At 46.3% G+C, this 21,892-nt stretch overlaps 1 protein-coding gene across 1 annotated transcript in view; it reads left to right on the top strand.

The window, feature by feature from the left end:
* The first annotated feature begins 272 nt into the window (after positions 1-272).
* Positions 273-21,892, top strand: part of LOC144106427 (uncharacterized) — a 306,858-nt gene continuing 285,238 nt past the window's right edge. The window contains exon 1 of the mRNA XM_077639237.1: positions 273-354. Coding sequence (XP_077495363.1) covers positions 346-354 — 9 coding nt within the window. The 5' untranslated portion in view covers positions 273-345. The remainder of the gene's footprint in view (positions 355-21,892) is intronic.

Below are 21,892 nucleotides of genomic sequence, written 5' to 3'. Positions count from 1 at the left end.
ATTCATGGCAGACACTTTGTGGTACATATAGCTCGCAAGTAGAAAATATTAACTGGTGCAAGCCGCATATCAGTTCACATGAGAGCCCAACTGCCATTTCTCGCTCAGCCGAGGGTTGGCTGAAATTGAACTTCGCTTAGGAAGCAGACCGGCTGTCACATCTGTTTTTGGAGCCCGCTGTCTCTGCTTAGAGGAAAATAAAATTGCAACACTACAGAGACGCTGTGCACCTGCGCCAACTAAACTCGACATTGCATCCTGTGTATCGAACTCGCAGTTGGCTTGTTGGCTCCGTACTATTCGTGCATTTTCTGGAACCCAGGCGCTCTCGAGTTCTCCCAGGCGATGGCGCAGGTAACTTACCTTTAAAAGCATCAAATATTACTTTTGCTTTGTAGCCTAACAAATTTACTGCATAAATATCACTTAAAAAGATCTAAATTTTGGATGGTAGAGAGCGTTTGCGGTGAGAACAATTATGCTCTGTGCGGTCTTGCTCTACTTTTTTTACTAACTAGTTTGCATGACTTTTACTTGTAGAAATTATACTTCATGAGATGTAGAGTCTTGCTATAGGCGGAGCGGCAGTAACGATCCTCTGCGTAATTGTGGAGCAAGAATACGCAGAAGCTTTATATTCCGCGCGTGCTGCACTGAAGAGAGGCCATTCGAATGCCATGCTTGTTGAATATTTACCGTCATCCATCGATGGCCCTTTTTTGGTGTTATATTGTAGCATTAGCGTTACGGACACGGTTCCTTACATGGCCAATTTACACTAAGCCAAGAAATTATGCTTTCTTGCGGCAACATATATATCAGTGGGGCTTCATACAGCTAGTGCTTTATTTTCTTCCGGACAGCGCGGCCCTGCCAGCGCTAATAGCTGAAGTGCGCAATTTGGAAGCCACGAGCTCTTATACCACCTGCGCAATGATTCGGTAACGTGCGCAGCGCAGGGCTCGCGACCAACCCACGACGCAGTGTGCCGACGGCACAAGCGCACATTGAGCTTGTTTGCAGGTTCGTCTCCTCTGAAACGAACATTGCGGACAAAATTATGCGGTCCTGTATTGGCAGATGAATGCGTATTAATAAACAAAGAGGCTACTCTCGCTTGAAACGGAGAGATTATAAAGCTAGGAAAGTCCGAAAAGTTTGCACACAAGTTGCACTGCCACTGCCCGTTTTCACAATAAAGCTGCGATGAACAGCACGCGCTGCGTAAATAGTTCATGGAGCAATTTTTTTAGAAAATAAATTTCGTACTGCTCATTTTTCAGACGAGCACACAGCCTGAGAGGCAGGATGGCAGCTTATTAGAGTCACTTAGAGTTGTCGCATGTCTGTCCATGCATTCGTCTGAAAAAGAAGAGTACTGTTCAATTACATTACTTGAAAAAAAAAAAACTGCTGTGACTTGTATAACTTTTTTCAGTGGAAACTTCTCAGCTGTCAATTCACCACAATTCACTTCCAAACGTTGATCATGAGTCACTTCCGCTATTTACGAAGCTAGTTTAGAGCGAGGAGGGTGAGAAAAAGACAGGCTACTTTAAAATAAAATTTTTATACAAGAAGTGTGGATCATAAACCGCTTAACATTCTATTTATACTGTGAAGAAAAACTGCAGCCTAGTCCTTGATGTCTATTTAACGCTCTGCTAAATGTCCCTAGTCTTATTCAAATTCGCACCTGGTCAGAATACCACTGGTGGAATAAAGCCTTTAAAAATACTAACTGAACACAGGGCAAAAGTTTAAGCCCGAACCTGGACCAACTTCTCATCTTTATCCGCGCTCCAGAAAGGAAAGGAGTGCAGCAAAGCAGTGCCAGGTGTAAAAAATTTTCCATTATATCGCTCTTCTATAAATAGTCACCGCTCTCCTGCTAAACGAGTTCTGGTACACACCATCTGCAGGAGTAGACTTAGTCCGCCTGATACAAAACTTAAAAAAAAAACATTCCGGCGACCAACTATAGGAATCAAACCACTCGACCGTATTCCCTCTTCTAAAAGCTGGCGGTTTGTTTCTCGCGTCTTTTTCTTGCATGCACTCTGTGGATTTATATGATTTAACTGGCCAATACTTCCAAGGTCGCCGTCGGAATGAACATTTACGGCGTATGTTTGTCTCTTCGGGAATTGAAAACATTGTTGGCGCCCCGCCGCGGTGGCTCAGTGGTTAGGGCTCTGGACTACTGATCCGGAGTTCCCGGGCTCGGACCCGACCGCGGCGGCTGCGTTTTTATGGAGGAAAAACGCTATGGCGCCCGTGTGCTGTGCGATGTCAGTGCACGTTAAAGATCCCCAGGTGGTCGAAATTATTCCGGAGCCCTCCACTACGGCACCTACTTCTTCCTTTCTTCTTTCACTCCTTCTCTTATCCCTTCCCTAACGGCGCGGTTCAGGTGTCCAACGATATATGAGACAGATACTGCGCTATTTCCTTTCCCCCAAAACCAATTATTATTATTATTATTATTATTATTATTATATTATTATTATTATTATTATTATTATTATTATTATTATTATTATTATTATTATTATTATTATTATTATTATTATTATTATTATTATTATTATTATTATTATTATTTATTAATATTATTGTTGGCCTTAACATAATTCATTATATTAAAAAATTCAGAAACAGAAGGTTAGGTAGGCGGATGAGATTAGAAAGTTTGCAGACACATGGAGCGCGCAGCTGACAAAGAAGAACATGGTTAATTTGAGAGACATGGGACCGGCCCTTGCCCTGCAGTGGATGTAGTCAAGCTGATGATGATGATGATGATGATTCAGTTCTTCGCTAACGGCCGCATTGAACATTCACGTTAGGAGGGCACTGCATTGTTAGGTATTTACAGTGATCTTCAGAAGAATTGACTACTGGGCGAGTTGGTGCATGAGTCGAAGATAGAAGGCGCACGAGTAGACAGGAAAGCAGGAAAGGGCCTTGTCCGTGCTCCTTTGTTTGTCCTGCCTACTCCTGCGCCTTGTATCTTGGAGATTTACACTGATGTTTTTTTAACCCCGTCGTCAACATTTACGGGAATGCAGCTTAAATTGCTTGGGCTGAGCCCAAATAACAGTTTCCTCCACAGGTGCTTTTCTTTAATAGCAGCTGCTAGAAAACAGATCACGGGAATGTGAATCCGATTCCCCAAGGGCATCGAGTTTTCTCACTTGTAGAAAGAGCTGCTTTTATTTATTTTTTTTTTTTGAGGTGGAAAGCACCGCCGCCAGCAGACACTTTTAAGAGCGTTATCTGTTACTCATCACGTTTCTCATTTGTTTTGTAAAGAATGCGGCCGTCTGCCAATAGTTTCATGCTACATTAATGCCGTTAGTTACATCACTGATAAAGAGCAGGAATGACTGCGGACCAAGAAGTGATCCCTGGAGAACTCCCTACGCAACAGGAACTATTCTGGACGGGCCGTACTCAAAAACTACACACTGAGACTGATGTGACAAAATATCTGTTCACAAATAAAGTACTTCGCCGTCCTGAATAGCGGTTTTTAGTTTTTCTGGTAATATACTGTGATACGCGGTGGAATGCCTGTAAAAATCGAGCATTACATTATTTGCCTGGCTGAAGCTGTTAATATTGAGTGCTCGATTGTGCATGATCTCAGTTGAGTAATGGTTGCTAGCCCGCGTCGAAATCCATGCTGGTGAAGTGTGAGTATACTATTGCTCTCGAGGAAAGTGGTGATATGCATCGAAGTGACATGTTCAAGAATTTTGCACGATGTACTTGTAAGGAAGATAGGTCAATATTTTGAGAGTAAAACACTTTCCCCTCATTTATGAATATAGATGTAATATTTGCTGGTTTTCAATCTTTGGGCACTTTTGATGAGGGAATAGATTTGCGCAAGATAACACCAGTGCATCTACAACACGGTTTTGCATATCTCCTTAAAGTCTCATTCAAAGTATTTTCCCTCTCGGGTTCTTTTTTGGGGAACTATATTGAGGAGAAGGTCAAAAATCACGTCAGCAGTAACTCTGAGAGGTTCCATACTTATAGGCGGCAAAATACAGCAGTCAGGGCTGATACTATTATCTTTAGTGTTAACTGGAAAGAAAAAGATTGTACAGTACTACCTGTATTAGCCTTGTGTTCTTGTGGCATCTCGGACAGCATCTTTCTGCGGTTATTAAAATGGTCCGAAAATCTGCGCATGTTATTTTTTAGAAAGCCCCAGAAAGTCAAATTGAAATAGTAGTCTTTCGCCTTTTCCGTAGGCTCCTTGAGTTTTTCAACGATCCTGCCTAACATGTCCTTTTTCAACTCCCTTCTGTTTTTGGCCTTTATAGCTCTGCGCAGTCTTTTTACTTGGCGCTGCGCGTGAATAACGTCTCTTGTTATCCGGAGGGTACTTAAGTGACGCATTTGATCTTTAGCAGGACAAGGTTAAACATACAGTAAAATTCTGCGTTTCTAAAGCTAGGCCAAATAGTATCATGATGTTAAAGAATAGCGCGAAGAAAACACGAACGACGGACAGGACGACGTAGACGAGCCCTATTTTGCATTTGAGGTTTATTTCTTCATGTACGAAATTTAAGCATGGCACCGTGAAAAACAAGAACAACATGAAACAAGCAGGTTCCGCTCGGCCGTAGACTCAATTGTTAAAGAACAGCTCATGCAGCAGGTGTTGCTCATCGCTTGTACAAGAGAAATAAGCGTAAATACACTTTATGAATAAACTTGCATGGCGGAGACTAAAAAAATTAAAGCCCCAATCAGTCATGCCAAAAGAGGGCGGGCTGATACAGTGATTTGGACACATCTGTAGGGAGTAAGCTTCCATAATTCCACGAACTAGCCGGTCGCGGTGTCTAAAAGGCATTGCTTTTCCAGAAAATATGGGTGTGCTCTTTTTCTTTTTTCCCTTCTTTTCTTCCTTTTTCTCTTTAATTGCACAAGAATGTTCAGAGAGATTTCCATACGGGACGTTGAGCGAATTTCAAAGTTTGCCTAGCCTGACATATAGGTGCCACTCCGCTTGCCTTATGCACAACGCTCCGCATAAAAGCGGGATTTTGTATAATATAGACCCATGCAGCAGGGAACAAACGGAGATCAGTGCTGAACGGTGCACCCACGCCGTTTTATCATGTTGTCAACACGTTCCCGCCGGTTTCGAACTAGTGAGCACAAACTGCTTAACTTATTCGGACCGGAAAAAAACAAACAAAGCGAACGGCATAAATTCTTGCCGCTTTCTTTAGGTCATGCGCCATTCTGTACACATAGGGCCCGACGCTAACCTTCCGACACTCTCGTTCAAAGTTTTTTCGTTGGCTTCCTATTCTAACCCATTGCACGAGCTTAATATAAGACATAAGGATCACATGCGCGTGGCTATCCAATGTTGCTGAACCTGATGGCCTGCACAGCGAAGCTTTGCAGCATGGAATGAATGCAAGATTACGTGACGGCTGCTTAAAAGAGGACGTCGTAATACCATTTTGATCACATCTGAGCGCCCAGACGCGTAGTTATAGAGAGCTTTTGCAGACCAAGGGCTGTCAGTCCAGCAAATGTGGTATTGATGAACGGTCATCGTCAAATCCAAAAATTGAAGTACACCTTTTTTTGGCTTTTTATTTAAGCGAGATTTATTGCCTCAGCTGCATCAATTATGGGCGAATGTATGATGAAAGTTGTAGTAATGATTAAACTAATAGAAAAAGCTAGCTGATTTCATGAAGTCCAGTAGAGCGATGGTATGGTCCCTGCGTCCAGATTATATATGTAACAGGGTTGCTCGGTGAAAGACCCGCTACCTTCAGTTGCCGGATCCTTGTAGGCTTGAGTGTAGGGCAGTTCCGCAGTAAGTGGTGAATGTCGGCATCAAAGTCCTCGGGTTTACGTATCGGACACCCACCGCCGAGGAAAGAAATCGCGGTACTGAGGCCACTTCCGAGTGATGGCTGGTGTGAGGGAAACCCCGACCCGGATCCTCCTAAGCGCAACCTCCTCTGCACGGGTAACACCGCGGGGGAGGATCATCGCACACGAAGGAATGAGATCACGTGTGCGGCGCCGGAGAGTTCCTTTCTTGATGAAAGGAAGGTAAAGTTGTCCAAATGAAGGAGCCGAGGTAGTGATGAGCCTGAAGTCGCGAGGCGGGTCGCTATATCTGCCTGGCTTTGAGAGGTGAGCAAATCCCGTGAGACCCACTCAATACGTACTGGCTGCGGGATGCGTGCCGCGAGCCGGTGGATATCCTGAAATATTGTTGGACAGCGGCTCACACGGCCTAATAACCGGATTACTTGAAGGGCGTCAGCGCGGATGACAACGCGGGCCGCAGGGAGCGTATCTATGGCGGCCACGAAGCAGAGTGCTTCTTGAACTGCAACGAGCTCAGCACAAAAGGACGAAGGGGGTTCCGTAAGCTGAGACCTAGCGCTTTGTTTCAGGGCAGGTCTGCACGGGCAGTAGATTGCTGTTGTTGCTTCGCAGGCTTGGATGCTTGCGGCTACGTAGACAACAATGGATCCTTCAGGCCTGCAAGCATCTTGTTTTACAAATTTCTGGCGAAGCAACGATGCCGAATTAGCAGATGTTGTTCGGCGATTATCTAATGGCTTGTTGTCGCTGAGCTGTACAAAATTCCATGGGGGAAGAACTGGTGTTGGCTGCTGAAGAATGGAGTGTGGCGTTGCATAAGTCCTCAGTGCATACGTGGAGTCCGTTAGACTAGCCTTAAAGCTGCACGCATCACGGCGCTGCTGCACAAGCTCATCAATGGTGTTGAGCTGTGCACTCTCTTGTAAAGCTATGACGGGTATGATGCGTGGAAGGCATGTAATGGTGCTTATAGCCTCTCGGTTCACGGCTTCAAGGCGATCTCATTGGGCTCTTGTAAGATGTTGAAACTGGGCTTGATAAACAATACGTGGCTGCAGAACAGCCCTCACCAATTGCCGTGCAACGAACGAGCCTGCGCCAACAGTTTTAGGGGCAATTCTAATCAAACCCAAAGTCTGAATAGCTTGCCTTTTTGCCTGACAAAGCCATGCAGTCGCTTATCCTGATTGGTGAATCATTAATCCAAGGATTTTTAACTCGGACTTTCCTGTAGTGGGGTGCCTGATAGACAAAGAGAAGATGAAAGTAGAAGGCGCTGACCAAAAGAAAGGATGGGATGACGTTTCGGGTCCCAGACTGGAACCCTGTTCACAAGTAGGTAAAAAGTAGCTTCGTAGTTTTTTTATACACGGTGCATGAGCGAACCCAGACACCTGGTATGGATAGGGGGCAAGTTTCCGTCATTTCGATTATGCGTGTGCGCTGTCGTCTGAATAATCAGCGATTCCAGATGGAACAGTGACTTCCTGTCCCTTACTTTTGCTATAACACGTGTCTCTGCCCGGTTTATGTCGTGTGCCGCGGACGCCGAGTGCTCTGCAAGCGCATTGTGATCTGCGCGCCGGTTTCTGACGTCGCTCTAATGACCACGTATTGTTCGCCCAAATCCGGTCTGGTCTTCGCTCAATCTGGTCTTCTTCAGAGGACGTTGCATCCCAGAGGAGAAGACCGGATTGCTGAAGATGTGCGCGTACGGCTTGACTGTCCACCTGTGGCTATCCTGTACCCGTCATGGACTGTGTACAGCGCCAAATGGAGCGTCCAAGGCTACAAGCTAATCCCGCTACCCAGAAACGAAGCGCGATTACATATGTTCCTGGCATCAGCGAACTTTTGGCACGCATATTACGGTCCTACCAAGTTAAGACCGCGCATGTGCCAGTTCGTAAACTGAGAAGTGAGCTTTTGCACGTCAAAGACAAGCTGAAGAAGGAAAAGTTCCCAGGTTACGTGTATTAGATACCACATGCGGACTGCCCGTCTGTGTATATCAGCCAGTCGGCGGACTTTGAGCGAAGAATACGTGACCACAAGAGTGACGTCAGAAACCGGCGCGCATATAAAAATGCGCTTGCAGAACACTCGGTGTCCGCCGCACATAACATAAACTGGACAGAGGCACGTCGCAAAAAAAGGGACAGGAATTCACGGCTCTATCTGGAATCGCTTATTATTCAGACGACAGCGCACACGCTTTATTGAAATCACGGTAACTTGCCCTCAATCTACGCCAGGTGTCTGGGTTCGCTCATGGGCCATGTGTAAATGAATGGCGAAGCTACGTTATGCCTCATTGTGATCAAGGCTCCCGTAGGGGAGCCGAAACGTCATCTCATCCTTTCTTTTGGTCGGCGCCTTCTACTTTCGTTATGTACCACTCCGACCAGTCGGGTTTCCGTCAGACTCTATACTTCATAGACAAAGACGGATTGAACTTGCAGCAAGTTTACGGCGTCTCCAGCGGCTGGCGACCGACGTGAATGTTGTTTTAAGCACGGAAAGTTGATGTCCGGTGGATGATGCGTAATTCGAGATAACAACCAAGGCAGGTTGAAGGGCAGCCTCCTGAGTACGCAGATCTTGGTGAGTACTCCACGCCGTGATGTCATCAGCGTACTGAAGACATTTTATGTCACGGATGTCATGTGAGCGCCAAGCCAGCGGGATGAATCTAATATTAAATAACGCCGGCGACAATACTGAACCCTGCGGCACGCCGCCGAGAGGAACAAATGCTCCGACCGCTTCGCCGCTGAGGCTTATTGTAAATTTTCTGCCTTCAAAAAATGATTCGACAAAACTACGTACTCTCAGAGTGAGATGAAGCATGTAAATGAAGTTCAGAATGGCTGCATGACTGATTTTGTCATATGCCTTTTCAACGCCCATTGATAAAACGGTCCGCACATTGTGGCTGCAGGCAGATTGACAAAACTGCAAATGCCAAGACAGCCAACCCGTCCTCTGTATCAATATATGGATGAAAGCCAATTTGTGCAGGGTGAAAAAACCGTACTGCTCTAGCCACGACGACAATCGCGTGGCTAGCATTGTTCTCCGCCAGCTTGCATAGTGTAGGAGTTAAAGAAATAGGCCGTAAGATTGCAAGGTCCGTCGGAGGCTTTCCTGGTTTCGGGATAGGAATCACAACAGCGGATTTCCAGCTCTCGGGCATGACACCATCCAGCCATACCTTCTTTATGGTGGGTAGTACTTGAGGGAGTGCAGCGCTACTCAGTTTCTTGTACACCTCGTACTGAATATTCTCCAGGCCGGGCGCTGTTTTCTGTTTCGAATCATCTATTGCAGCTATCAACTCAGGCTCAGAGAATGGACCCGCAATTCCATCAGCGTCGACATCAGACGGCATTTGATATACATGCGCTGGGATACCTGCCATCTGACTGACTACAAACCGATTTCAGTTTTTAGGGACGGAAGGCGTGGTGGTGGTGTGTCTCTATATATCCGGAACCACTTATCTTTTGACAACGTGCCAGATTATTCCCTCCTACACAATGACTTTGAAGCAGTATGCATACTTTTTCATAACATTATCATAATGGCATTGTGTCACCCACCTCAATGTGATTTGTATAAATTTTTTTGGTGGATTGAGTCCTTCCTCAAGCTCACCAACCTTAAGAAGTGGCGCATTATTGTAGTTGGGAATTTTACCATTAATTTTATGCAATATATTCCTTCCAAGATCACATTAAGTGAAATATTCCTTTCTAATGGTTGCGAGAATACCATTGATTTACCCACGCGCTTATCAAAATCATCAGAAACATTAATTGATGTAGGTTTTATAAGCATTCCGAGAAATAGCACCACATCAGGTGTTTTTTTTCCATCAGGGATCAGTAATCATCTGCCCATCTTTTCACTTTTTTCAGAGAAAAAGAACATCAATGGTCTTGATCGCATGCGGAGAATTTATGATATTAATATTACCCGATTTTGTAACTTTACGTCGTCTATCAATTGGGCCAAAGTATATCAAGAAACAGACCCTTCACTAGCGTACGAATTATTTATTGAAAAACTACTCAAACTTTAGGATGCAGCCTCCCTATGATGACTATAAAAACATAGAAAGGCCACGAAAGAATGGATAACAAGCGCTCTCCTGAAACGAATAGATAAAAAGAATAAACTGTTTCTTTGTTTTCTAAGAACAAGAAATCCGGAGGATATAATTGAGTTTAAGAAGCTCCGAAACAGACAAAATATAGATTTAAAAAAGCCCAAGTCTTTATTAAAAAAACAAGTTTTCGGCAGTTTCGCAAAAATCTAAATTTATCTGGAAAAGTATCAATGCAATCATAGGGAATCAAATAAAAAGGAAGTTCCCTGCGAACTACGAATTAATGGAATTAATTACACGCGGTGTTCAGTTGCCAATAAACTTAACGATCATTTTATAATAGCTGAACTTCATCAGGGGGCTGTTCATTCTTATGCGACTAGAACGGTAGACTCAAACTTACTTCCCAGAAGTAACGATTCCATATTTTTGTCACCCACTTCAATAGATAAAGTCGAATCCATCATAAATTCTCTTAGGAACACTTGTTCACCTGCTGATGACGAAATAGCCGTTTTTCCGGTTAAATGTGTTGTAAGTGGTATTGCTGGACCGCTGTTCGTTTCAGTAGGCAGCCATGGCGTAGAGGTAGAGCGTCTGCTTTGCATGCAAGAGGACCGGACCTGAAATCCTGGTGCCGCGCATTTCTCCAACGTGTTTAAAAAAAAAAACGCGTGGTGATGGAACTGCATAACGAGGCCTGGGGTGCGGCCTGATCTCGGTGACCAGAACCGACAACGCACTCCATCACCAGAACAGGACTTGGCCACCCTGGTGTAGTACTTGGTCACAACCTTCTATGAACAAACGAATTAACCCTCGGCCCTCAGTCCCCAGCGGCTGCGGAGCAACTGACCACGGCGGCGGTCAGACCTGTGACGCAGCGGAGGGTGCTAAGAATTTCTGGCTCCGGACAGGCCACCATTGGAATCAGAACCTGGCAATGTTTAACGCTAGAACGTTATTTAGTGAGGCTAGCCTAGCAGTGCTGTTCGAGGAAATAGCGGTAACTAAATGGGGTGTGATATGGCATAGCGAAGTTAGGAGGAGTGGTGAGGCGTATACAGCACTGAAGGACGGACACATACTGTGCTATCGGGGATTAGAGGATAGACGAGAACTAGGTGTGGGATTCCTCATTAATCAGGATATAGCTGGTAACGAAGAGGAGCTCTATAGTATTAACGAGAGGGTAGCAGCTACAGTGATTAGGCTGAATGGGAGGTAAAAGCTGAAAGTGGTGCAGGCCTACGCGCCTACATCCAGCCATGATGACGAGACCGTTCAAAGTTTCTACGAGGACGTAGAATCGGCAATGAAAGCTAAATCACAGTACGCTGTACTGATCGGTGACTGCAATGCGAAGGTGGGCAAGAAGCAGGCTGACGACCACGCGGTAGGTGACTATGGGATATGTTCTCAGGAGAAAATTATTAGCCGAATTGGCAGATAGAAATATTTCACGAATCATGAACACCTTCTTCCGCAAACGAGAAAACAGGAAGTGGACCTGCAAGAGCCCCAATGGTGAGACTAAAAATGAAATCGACTTCATATTATGCGCTCATCCTGGCATCGTTAATGATGTGGCCGTATTCGGAAAAGTGCGCTGTAGCGACCACATAATGGTAAGGTATCGAATTCGCTTAGACTTGAAGAGGGAACGGAAGAAGCTAGTGAAGAAGAAGTCCATTAACGAGTTAGCCGTAAGAGGGAACAGAGGAAAAGTACAGAAATTTAGGATAGGGCTGCAAAAAAGATATTTGGCTTTAACTGAGGAAGACGATCTTGATGTTCATACAGTGAACGAAAATCTGACAGCGATCATTACGGAGTGCGCAGTAGAAGTTGGCGGCAGGACATTTCGACAGGATACCGGAAAGTCTTCTCAGGTGACGAAAGATCTGCTTAAGAAACGCCAAAGCATGAAAGGCTCTTACCCTACAGACAGAATAAAACTGACAAAGCTATCAAAATTAATAAATAAGCGCAAGGCAGCCGACATAAGGAAGCTTAATATGGAGAGAATCGAGCATGTTCTAAAGAACGGAGGTAGCCTTAAAGCGGTGAAGAGGAAACTAGGCACAGGTAAAAACCAGATGTATGCGTTAAAAGACAAGCAGGGCAATGTCATTAGCAATATGCTTAAAGTATTTAACGTAGCCGAAGAGTTCTACACAAATCTGTACAGTAGCCACTGTACTCAGAGCGTTAATGAGAAAGACAATAGTGCACAGCAATGCGTCATCCCACCTGTAACGAAAAAGGAAGTACAGAAAGCCTTAGGAGCAATGAAAAGGGGAAAACAGCTGGGGAGGATCAGGTAACAGCAGATTTGTTGAACGATTGAGAAGACATCGTGATAGAAAAACTACCCACCCTGTATACGCAATGCCTCATGACCTCGACCGTACCAGAAGCTTGGAAGAATGCAAACATTATCTTAATTCATAAGAATGGAGACGCTAAGGACTTCAAAAATTGCAGACCGCTCTGCTTGCTATCCGTAGCCTACAATGTATTTACTAAGGTAATCGCTAATAGAGTCAGGGCAACCTAAGACTTTAATCAACTAAATCATCAGACAGGCTTTCGTAAAGGATATTCCACAATAGATCATATTCACACTATCAATCAGGTGGTAGAGAAATGCGCAGGATATAACCAACTTCTATATCTATGCTTCATTAATTTACGAGAAAGCATTCGACTCAGTGGAAACCTCAGCAGTCATACAGGCATTGCGTAATTAGGGGGTAGAAGAGCCTTATGTCAAAATACTGGAAGATATATATAGTAACTGCCCGGCTACTATAGTCCTCCATAAATTAAGCAATAAAATTCCAATAAGAAAGGGTGTAAGGCAAGGAGACACGTTCCCGCCAATGCTATTCACCGCCTGCTTACCGGAGGTATTCCGTGGCATGAATTAAGAACAGTTGTGAATAAGAGTACATTAAGAATACCTAGGTAATCTGCGATTCGCTGATGACATTGCCTTGCTGAGTCACTAAGAAGAGGAACTGAAGATCATGATCAATGAGTTAGACAGGCAGAGCAGAACGCTGGATCTAAAAATTAACATGCAGAAAACCATGGTAATATTCAACAGTCTAGCAAGGAAGGAAACAGAAGTTCACAATTGGCAGCCAGAGCCTGGAAGTTGTAAAGGAAGTCTACCCCATTACAGTGCTGCCCCTGTTTTCGAATGTAAGTGAACGCATATTTTTCAAGCGAGTAAATAGCTTCCTTAAAGATAAAAATTTAATTTCTGAAGAGCAGTATGGCTTTCAGCAAGGTAAATCAACCCAAAACAGCACTATTAGGCATAAAAAATTGTTTAGTTCAGAATTTTGAAAATAGGCTTTGCACTTTTGAAATATTTGTAGATTTTGCAAGGCTTTTGATTCAGTTAAGCATCCAATATTACTTAAGAAATTAGAGATAAACGAAATTCTTGGAATTGCCAGTAAACTATTTCAGAGTTGTTAAAATGCACTGAGGCAACACGAAAATACTTGGTATAAAACCTTAATTTGGTTTAGTAAACTGTGGCGCCCCTCAAGGTTTTATTCTAAGACACCTTGTGTTCATTGTATATATCGATCACATTTTTTATAATCCTTGAACTACTAATATTGTGTTGTACGCCGGTGACACAATCGTGTTCTTTTCAGGCACTAACCTAAAAACAATTGAACAGCAATCAAATGTTTGGCTGAAAGAGTTAATGATCTGGCTCTTTGTCAATTAAATTGAATTGAATTTTAACCAAACGAAATGCAGGCTTTCCCACCCAAAAAATAAGCCAGTAGATCAGCACATCTCACTTCTGTTTAATAAATAAGAATTGAAGAACGGCATAGCATTCGGTTTCTTCGTGTATATTTCCGCAGTGATCTAGCGTGTACCGATAACGTGAACACACACATTGAAAATGGCCAGATCTTTATGTGTGATTTATTGAATAAGACACCTTTTCCTACAGCAGGTTAAAAACCAATTATATTTGCTCTGGTTCACTGTGATCTAGTAAATTGCAATCTAGTATGGGGTACCTGCAATAAAACTGTTTCGCATAATTTATTTGCTCCCCAGAAAAGAGCCTTACGTGCCTTATGTATAAGTACGACCGATGAAAGGAATCTCTTCAAAACATTTCATGCAGGCAGTTTTCTTGACTGTTAGAACTTTAGCTCTGCGATTCACAAGTTTTATAAACTTAACGAGGATTTCCCTTCTTTCCAGAATAAGTACCTTTCTAGAAACATTAATTACGAATTGCGCGTGGCTTCCCTATCTTCTACAAAATTCATAACGAATTATTGAACGCAAAGTATGATTAACAAAACTCCATAATTCTGTAATGTGCACCCATCTTTGGCTCAAGAAGCTACAAGCGCTTTCGCCTTGAAGAAGAAAGTGAAGTTGCTATTTCCTGTTTTGTAATTTTGTGATTACTTGAGTTTAGTCAGTATTGTTTATCTGTGTTCTGAATTTTTATGTCGCCTCTAGGTTTATACTCCAGTGTCATTTTAATTATAAGCTGTGTTGTAATTTTGTTTTTAGACACTTCAGTCGTAAAGGTGTCATGTTTCTGTTTTCTGTTTAGATTTTATGAATGTCTTTCTTTTTTGTCTTTGTGATCAGGTTTGCTACCCTAAAGTATGCCGTTGTTTTCTTGAAAACTGATTTTTTATTATTGTAGTGTTATTTGACGTTTAGTCACCAGCGTCCTGATGTGTAAGCCGGGGTGTAGGCCTCGTCAGGAGGCATGCTTTGTCTCCCTCTTTTTGTCTCTCCCCGGGGGCAGACGGTAAATATGGCCGAATAAACTTTTCAGTTCAATTCAATTTAAACTAGCGGCTGAAGAAGGCACAGCATCGTATTATAGAAAAAATCCCTTCACGCTGCTTCTTTGGCGAAATGATCTGGCGGCCAATTATCCGCGAAGCATGCGGTTGCTGCTGCGTCAGTATAACGGCGACCATGTTCCATTGTGCGGAACGTTCGCCAGAGAGAGACTTCAAGGATTTTGCTGAAATTTATTCGCACCACGCATTCCACTGCCGTCGTGAGAGGTCGCGTTCATATTTGCGTGCCTCAGCTGTAAGATAGTGCAATCGCGTACGTGCCTGCGACGAAGAATGGTTTCGCTTAGCAGCCAGCTTGGCTTGACGGCGTGCCGCCAACAAGTTAAGAAGGCCGAGGTCTGGTGCCAGTCCACCAACATCAGTCCGAGTAATAGTTGTAGCACTCTTGAGCGCTGTTTGTATGCGCTCAACAAGGATTGGCGAAGAATCCGAAGAGAGATTGTGCAAACAGGAGCGAAAACTGTCCCAGTGTATCACAGAACATTTGTAGCGCAAAGGTCGGAAATGTCAGGGATGAAGACCATGGATGGTAGGATGATGGTCACTTCCCCGGAAGTCTGGCGCCATGTGCCAGGAAGGAGCACCCGGACCCGACCACCACGTCAAGTCTGGAGCATAGGAGGCACTGCGAGTGTACAACGCATTGGCCCTTTTGCTCTCCCAGGATAGTTGAGCACCAAAAACTGGGCATCCGTAAAGGCGTCCCGCACACACCTGCCACGAGGGCTCGAAGTGGGGTGCCCCAAATCCTCGTGAGGGGCGTTAAAGTCACCTCCGACTAAAATCGAACACGCGAGCTGCCGATGGGCACTTAGTAACCAGCCAAGATTAATAGGGGAGGAAGCGCCACCTGCTGGTCTAACGTAAAATGAAACGACCACAACGGTTCCCTTCTTAAATTTCGCAGCCACTGCCACTACCTCTTGATATGACGTGCACAAGTCTTCGAGAGCAAGGCGTACATACGGAAAACGTGAGACCACATACACCGCCGCCTTTAAGGGAGAGCAGCAGTTTGTAGACGACGGTCTATCATTGAAGGAGACATGTAGGCACTGAGGCCTGGAATCAATTGCAAGGCGTTTGTTTCCTGTAGCAATATGACCTATACATGGCGCTTGTGAATTCGTAGTCGAGTCTTGAGGTCTCGCACCTGCGCAGAAATGCCTCTGCAGCACACCAGCACGACTGGGACGTGCCATTTCCAGTTACTGGCCCAAGCGTTGCAGTATCACGGACGTCTAGTTGGACAACTGGTTGACCATAAACCGGAGCAAGAAGTCGCATAGATGTCCAGTGGAATTGCGGTAATTGGGAAGAGGCGGCAGGAAATGGCACTGGTAGGCGGGAGGAAGGCGAGGATACTGCGCCATTGATAGATATGGCGTATGATTCCGCTGCCCGTCTACGTCGAGCGGACAGTTCACGGTGTCCCCGGAGCTTTGTGACCTACGCTAAAAGACGTGCGATTTGTCGTCGACTGCAGCCATATCGTCCTGCTGTAGTTCAGGCGTACTGCGCTTTTTTGTCGGCTGTTTTTGGAAGCGTTCTTTTCGCATATTATCGTTACAAGGCTGCTGAGCTGAACGATCATGCGAGGTGTGCGCAGGGATTTCCGGAAACTCTTCGTCATCCCATGGAAGAGCTGTGAACCGATTGTATGTCTGAAATGAAGTTATACTGTCATGTCCAATGCTTAATCATTCGACGACGAGCCTTTTGTGTTGCCTTTTGTTTTGTCGGACAGCTTGAAGATGTTATCTCGTGGTCAACGGATTTACAAAGGCCGCATCAATAAGCCGCTTTCCCTTCCGATTTACCTTCACCAGCAGCAGTGACGGGCAGGATTTGCGCATATGCCCAGTACGAAAGCAGTTATAGCAATATGCAGCACTCGGCTTATAGGGCCGAGGCCGTAAAATAGCCATAATAGTGCAGACGGGCTGGTAGTGTCAGAGGGCCTTGCTAGGTGACTATGCAAGAGCGAAAAGCGCCCCGCCCCGTTCCCATGCGTCGGGCCTAGATGACAGTACACCACCTGGTGGGACAGTACAGCTCACGCGTGAGTGGAGTTCGATCCTCAGGGATTTCGACGTTGTAGACGACGCAGCGCTGCAAGTCGGAACCTTCCACTAAATACACTTGTACTGGCACGGAGATTTTGCTTGTGAGTGAAATATTTCTGAGCGTTTGCAGACGTTCTACGGCAGTCAGAGTCGGAAGCCACACAGCAATGGTGTTAGACTTTTTCCTGGCTGTGAAACCCCGAAAACCTTTTGGTTCCAAGACACGCGTCCAGGTTAGCCTGTAGAATCTTTTTTTTTATATCCGTAAGACTTTTATTGGCCCGTGATTTAATGGTCAATTTGTAAGAAGACGATCCGGGTGTAGGCTCCCCCGAGTTCTCGATCGTAAGACAAGTGCGTTTGCCTTGGGAGCCATCAGTTGCCGACGATGGAATCGGTCGGCTGTCGTTTGAGGCACGCTTGTGATATGCACGAGGGCAGTATTGCGCGGGTAGAGGTGCCGATAAGTTCATTGGAATGCTCAATTCATCATGCCATGCGGTTTGAGGCCCACCCGGAAGTGAAGAATGGATGGCGATTGACCTGGGGGCAGATCACAATTCCTCGGGCCGGTTGCTGATGCTGATGCCAGTTTGAAGCAGCGTCCCGATGACAATCTGCGCAATGAATCCAAAAAATTTATTTCGCCATATTGCGGGGATGCCGCAATATTTTAATGCAAGAGCACTACTTCGCACGGTCAGACCGAGCAAAGAATAATGTGCCTTGAAAGAACGAAACAGCTAGACTTAAGGGAAGGAACAGGGAAAGGAAATACATGCACGAGCTCACAACGCAATGTTGCTAAAATCTAATGGCATCACTGAGCTTGAGAATGCGGAAATAAAAGAAATATTGACGCGATTGGGCTTCCAGCCCGCGGCGGCCCGAACAGATCAGTTTAACAGGCCGCTGCACGAGAACACTTTGCTATGGGTCATTTTTTAAAACATGTCATTTAATACAGTGAAGCAATGTTATATGTACATGAAATATATTGTCACTTAGTGGTGACGGCAGTCGAAGCAGCGATGAAGACGGACGAAAGGGTCTTATAAAAGAACTGTTTATTGGGCTGATTTGCACCCAAAATGGACTGAATCACTCGGCGGCGGCGAAGCGACAAGCGTGCTCGGTGGTCGTCGAACAGAATGCCGGCCGCTGTCGGCCGTGCTCAATTTAATGCTGATAGCGAACTTTCGAGATAAAGAGCGCAAAGTTACTAGAACATTCCGGAACAACGGAGAATCAGCTCTGCCTGGCTGCGATCAATCGAGATAAATCTAGTCGCGTCTTGTGTAGCAAACAAAGCGATAAAGTGATGTGGCGGCAGATTTGAAAAACGAACACACTGCAAGTATTCGCGGCATTACACCCCTCCCAAAGATGCATCGACCCGATGCATTAAAACAAATATTGCGACAAGTAAGGAAAAAAACGGAACTTGCGAAAATAGAGCATGGAAATGCAGCGGCCTTTAGCGCGCAGAATACGGCTTCGGACGAACTACATGGACAACTTCTGGTCGTACGCGGCGTCGCTGGGATGCAGTCATTGCGTCAGGGATGACTTCATAATCCAGTTCAACCAACCGACGAAGAACCTTGTACGGGCCGAAATAGCGGCGCAAAAGCTTTTCACTCAATCCACGGCGGCGAATGGGCGTCCACACCCAGACTTGGTCTCCTGGCTTGTATTCCGCATTGCGTCTTCGTAGGTTGTAGCGTCTGGCGTCGGACCGCTGTTGATCTTTGATCCGTAATCGGGCAAGCCTTCGAGCTTCTTCTGCGCGTTGAAGGTAGGCGGCAACGTCGACGTTCTCTTCTTCTGTAACGTTGGGCAGCATGGCGTCTAGCGTGGTCGTGGCCTCCAAGCCGTGCACGAGCCTAAAAGGCGTCATGTGGGTGGTCTCTTGCACTGCGGTGTTGTAGGCGAAGACGACGTAAGGCAGGATGACATCCTAGGTTTTGTGTTCGGCATCGACATACATAGCGAGCATATTGGCGATGGTTTTCTTCAGGCGCTCGGTCAGTCCGTTGGTCTGCGGATGGTATGCAGTAGTCCTCCGGTGGCTGGTTTGGCTGTAGCGCAGGATGGCTTGCATTAGTTCCGCCGTGAATGCTGTTCCTCTGTCTGTGATGAGCACATCGGGGGCGCCGTGTCGAAGAAGAATGCACTCCACGAAAAATTCGGCGACTTCTGCTGCTCTTCCGTTCGGTAGGGCTTTCGCCTCGGCGTAGCGGGTCAGGTAGTCGGTCGCTATGATGACCCACTTATTTCCAGATGTTGACGTTGGAAAAAGGCCAAGCAAGTCCATGCCAATCTGCTGAAAGGGCCTTGAGTGAGTTTCAATGGGGCTCAGAAATCCTGCTGGTCGTGTGGGAGGAGTCTTTCGTCGCTGACAATATCGGCAGGTTTTCACATAGTGTGCGACATCGGCAGACAGTCTGGGCCAGTAATACTTCTCTGAATGCGGTGGAGGGTGCGAGTAAACCCGAGATGTCCAGCTGTCGGCTCGTCGTGTGAAGCCTGTAGAACTTCTTCGCGGAGATAAGTAGGTACAACAAGGAGGTAGGCTGTTTTGTTCGCTGTAAAGTTCTTCACAAGGACCTCATTCTGCACACAGAAGGAAGACAGTCCTCGCTTGAATGAAGCGGGCGGTGAAGAAACCTCGCCTTCCAGGTACTCGATGAGGCCTTTTAGGTCGGTGTCCGAGCGTTGCTGCTGAGCAAATGAGCTGGGGCTGATGGGTCCCAGGAAGGCGTCTTCATCGTCGTCCGGCGGCGGTGCATCTACAGGGGCTTGTGAGAGGCAATCGGCGTCAGAGTGCTTGCGTCCGGACTTGTAAACGACGGCGACGTCAAACTCCTTGAAATGCACACTACATAGAGCGAGTCAGCCAGAGGGGTCCTTCAAATTGGCAAGCCAGCAGAGCGCGTGGTGGTCGCTGACCACCTTGAACGGCCGTCCGTAGAGGTAGGGGCGGAATTTTGACGTAGCCCAGATGATGGCAGGGCACTCCTCAGTTGTCGAATAGTTAGCATCGCCTTTGGAAAGGGAACGGCTAGCGTATGCGATGACTTTCTCCAGCTTGTGACATTTTTGAACGAGGACTGCGCCTAGTCCCACGCTGATTGCGTTGGTATGAACTTCAGTATCGGCGTTTTCATCAAAATGCGCAAGGATCGGTGGGGAATGTAATCGACGCTGAAGCTCCTTGAAGGCTTCTGCTTACGGCGCTTCTCATTTAAACGGCACATCTGCCTTCGTCAGTTGGGTTAGGGGCTCGGCGATGCGCGAAACGTTTTTCACAAATCGCCGGTAGTATGCGCACAACCCGAGAAATCTGCTCACTGTTTTCTTATCGGCCGGCGGTGCAAACTGTTCAATAGCAGCTGTTTTCTGCGGGTCTGGGCGCACTCCTTCCTTGCTAACGATGTGGCCTAGAAACAGCAGCTCTTCGTAAGCAAAGTGGAATTTCTCTGCTTTCAAGGTTAGGCCAGACGACTTGATTGCGTCTAGTACTGTTCGAAGTCTTTTGAGGTGCTCTTCAAAGTTCGAGGCGAAGACAACGACGTCATCTAAATATACCAGACAAATTTGCCACTTCAGGCCTGCCAGCACTGTATCCATTACTCGCTGAAATGTCGCTGGTGCGGAACAGAGACCAAATGGCATCACCTTGAACACAAACAGCCCACCCGGAGTGATGAATGCTGTCTTCTCGCGATCTCTTTCGTCGACCTCAATTTGCCAGTAGCCGCTCTTGAGGTCCATCGATGAGAAATATTTGGCGTTGCAGAGGCGGTCCAGTGTGTCGTCGATGCGGGGGATGGGGTTGACGTCCTTCTTTGTTATGTTGTTCAAGCGGCGGTAATCCACGCAGAACCGAAGTGAGCCGTCTTTCTTTCTCACTAGAACAACCGGTGCCGCCCATGGGCTGTTTGAAGGCTGGATGACGTCGTCGCGAAGCATTTCTTCGACTTGGTCCCGGATGGCTTGTCGTTCTCACGGTGACACACGGTAAGGGCTTTGACGGAGAGGTCGGACGTGTTGATCCGTTATAATGCGATGCTTGGCAATTGGCGTCTGTCGCACCTTCGGCGATGTCGAAAAACACTCACTGTAGCTTTGAAGCAGATTGCGGATCTGGTCTTGTCTGTTCCGGTGCAGGGCTGGGTTGATGTCGAAAGTGGGCGAGTTCTCTTGGTCAGGCGAATCTTCTGCGGAGGGGTCGGAGAGGGCAAAGGAGTCTCGTACGTCAGATATTTCGTCGAAGAAAGCAATCGTCGTTCCTCTGTTAATGTGCCGGTATTCTTCGCTGAAGTTAGTCAGCAGTACTTCGGCCTGGCCATTGCGCAAATGTGCGATGCCTCTTGCGATGCTGATTCCTCGGTCTAGGAGCAACTGCATGTTGCCCTCGATGATGGCTTCAGCGTTAATGGCTTTCGTGGCGCCTACGGTCAGGATAACGCTTGATCGGAGTGGGACGCTCACTTCTTCCTCCAGGACACCTAGGGCAACGTGATTTTCCCGAGTTCTCATCGAAGCGATGGCTTCGTCCGTCGAAAGCGCGATCAGCTTGGATCGCAGGTCGATGATCGCCTGATGCTCATTAGGAAATTCATACCCAAGATCACTTCGCGGGAGCATTGCGGTAGCACAACAAAGCTCGCAGGATAGGTATGTCCTTTGACAGTCACTCGCGCTGTGCATCGTCCTGATGGCGTAATGAGGTGGCCCCCAGCGGTGCGAATTTGTGGCCGTCCCAAGCCGTTGTGACTTTTCTGAGCTGCGCAGCGAATGTTTCATTCATCACCGAGTAATCGGCTCCTGTGTCGACTTACTTTCCGGCCGTCGATAGTAACTTCTAAGTCGGAGGTCCTGGCTCTTGCATTTCACGTCGCTCTTGGCGTCGGGTCACGGCTTCGTCGCGTATGCGAGTCGCGGGT

The sequence above is a fragment of the Amblyomma americanum genome, chromosome 10 (assembly GCF_052857255.1).
Source record: "Amblyomma americanum isolate KBUSLIRL-KWMA chromosome 10, ASM5285725v1, whole genome shotgun sequence".
Classification (NCBI taxonomy): domain Eukaryota; kingdom Metazoa; phylum Arthropoda; class Arachnida; order Ixodida; family Ixodidae; genus Amblyomma; species Amblyomma americanum.
Note: the sequence above shows the minus strand (reverse complement) of the source record. Positions and strands in the feature narration are given on the sequence as shown.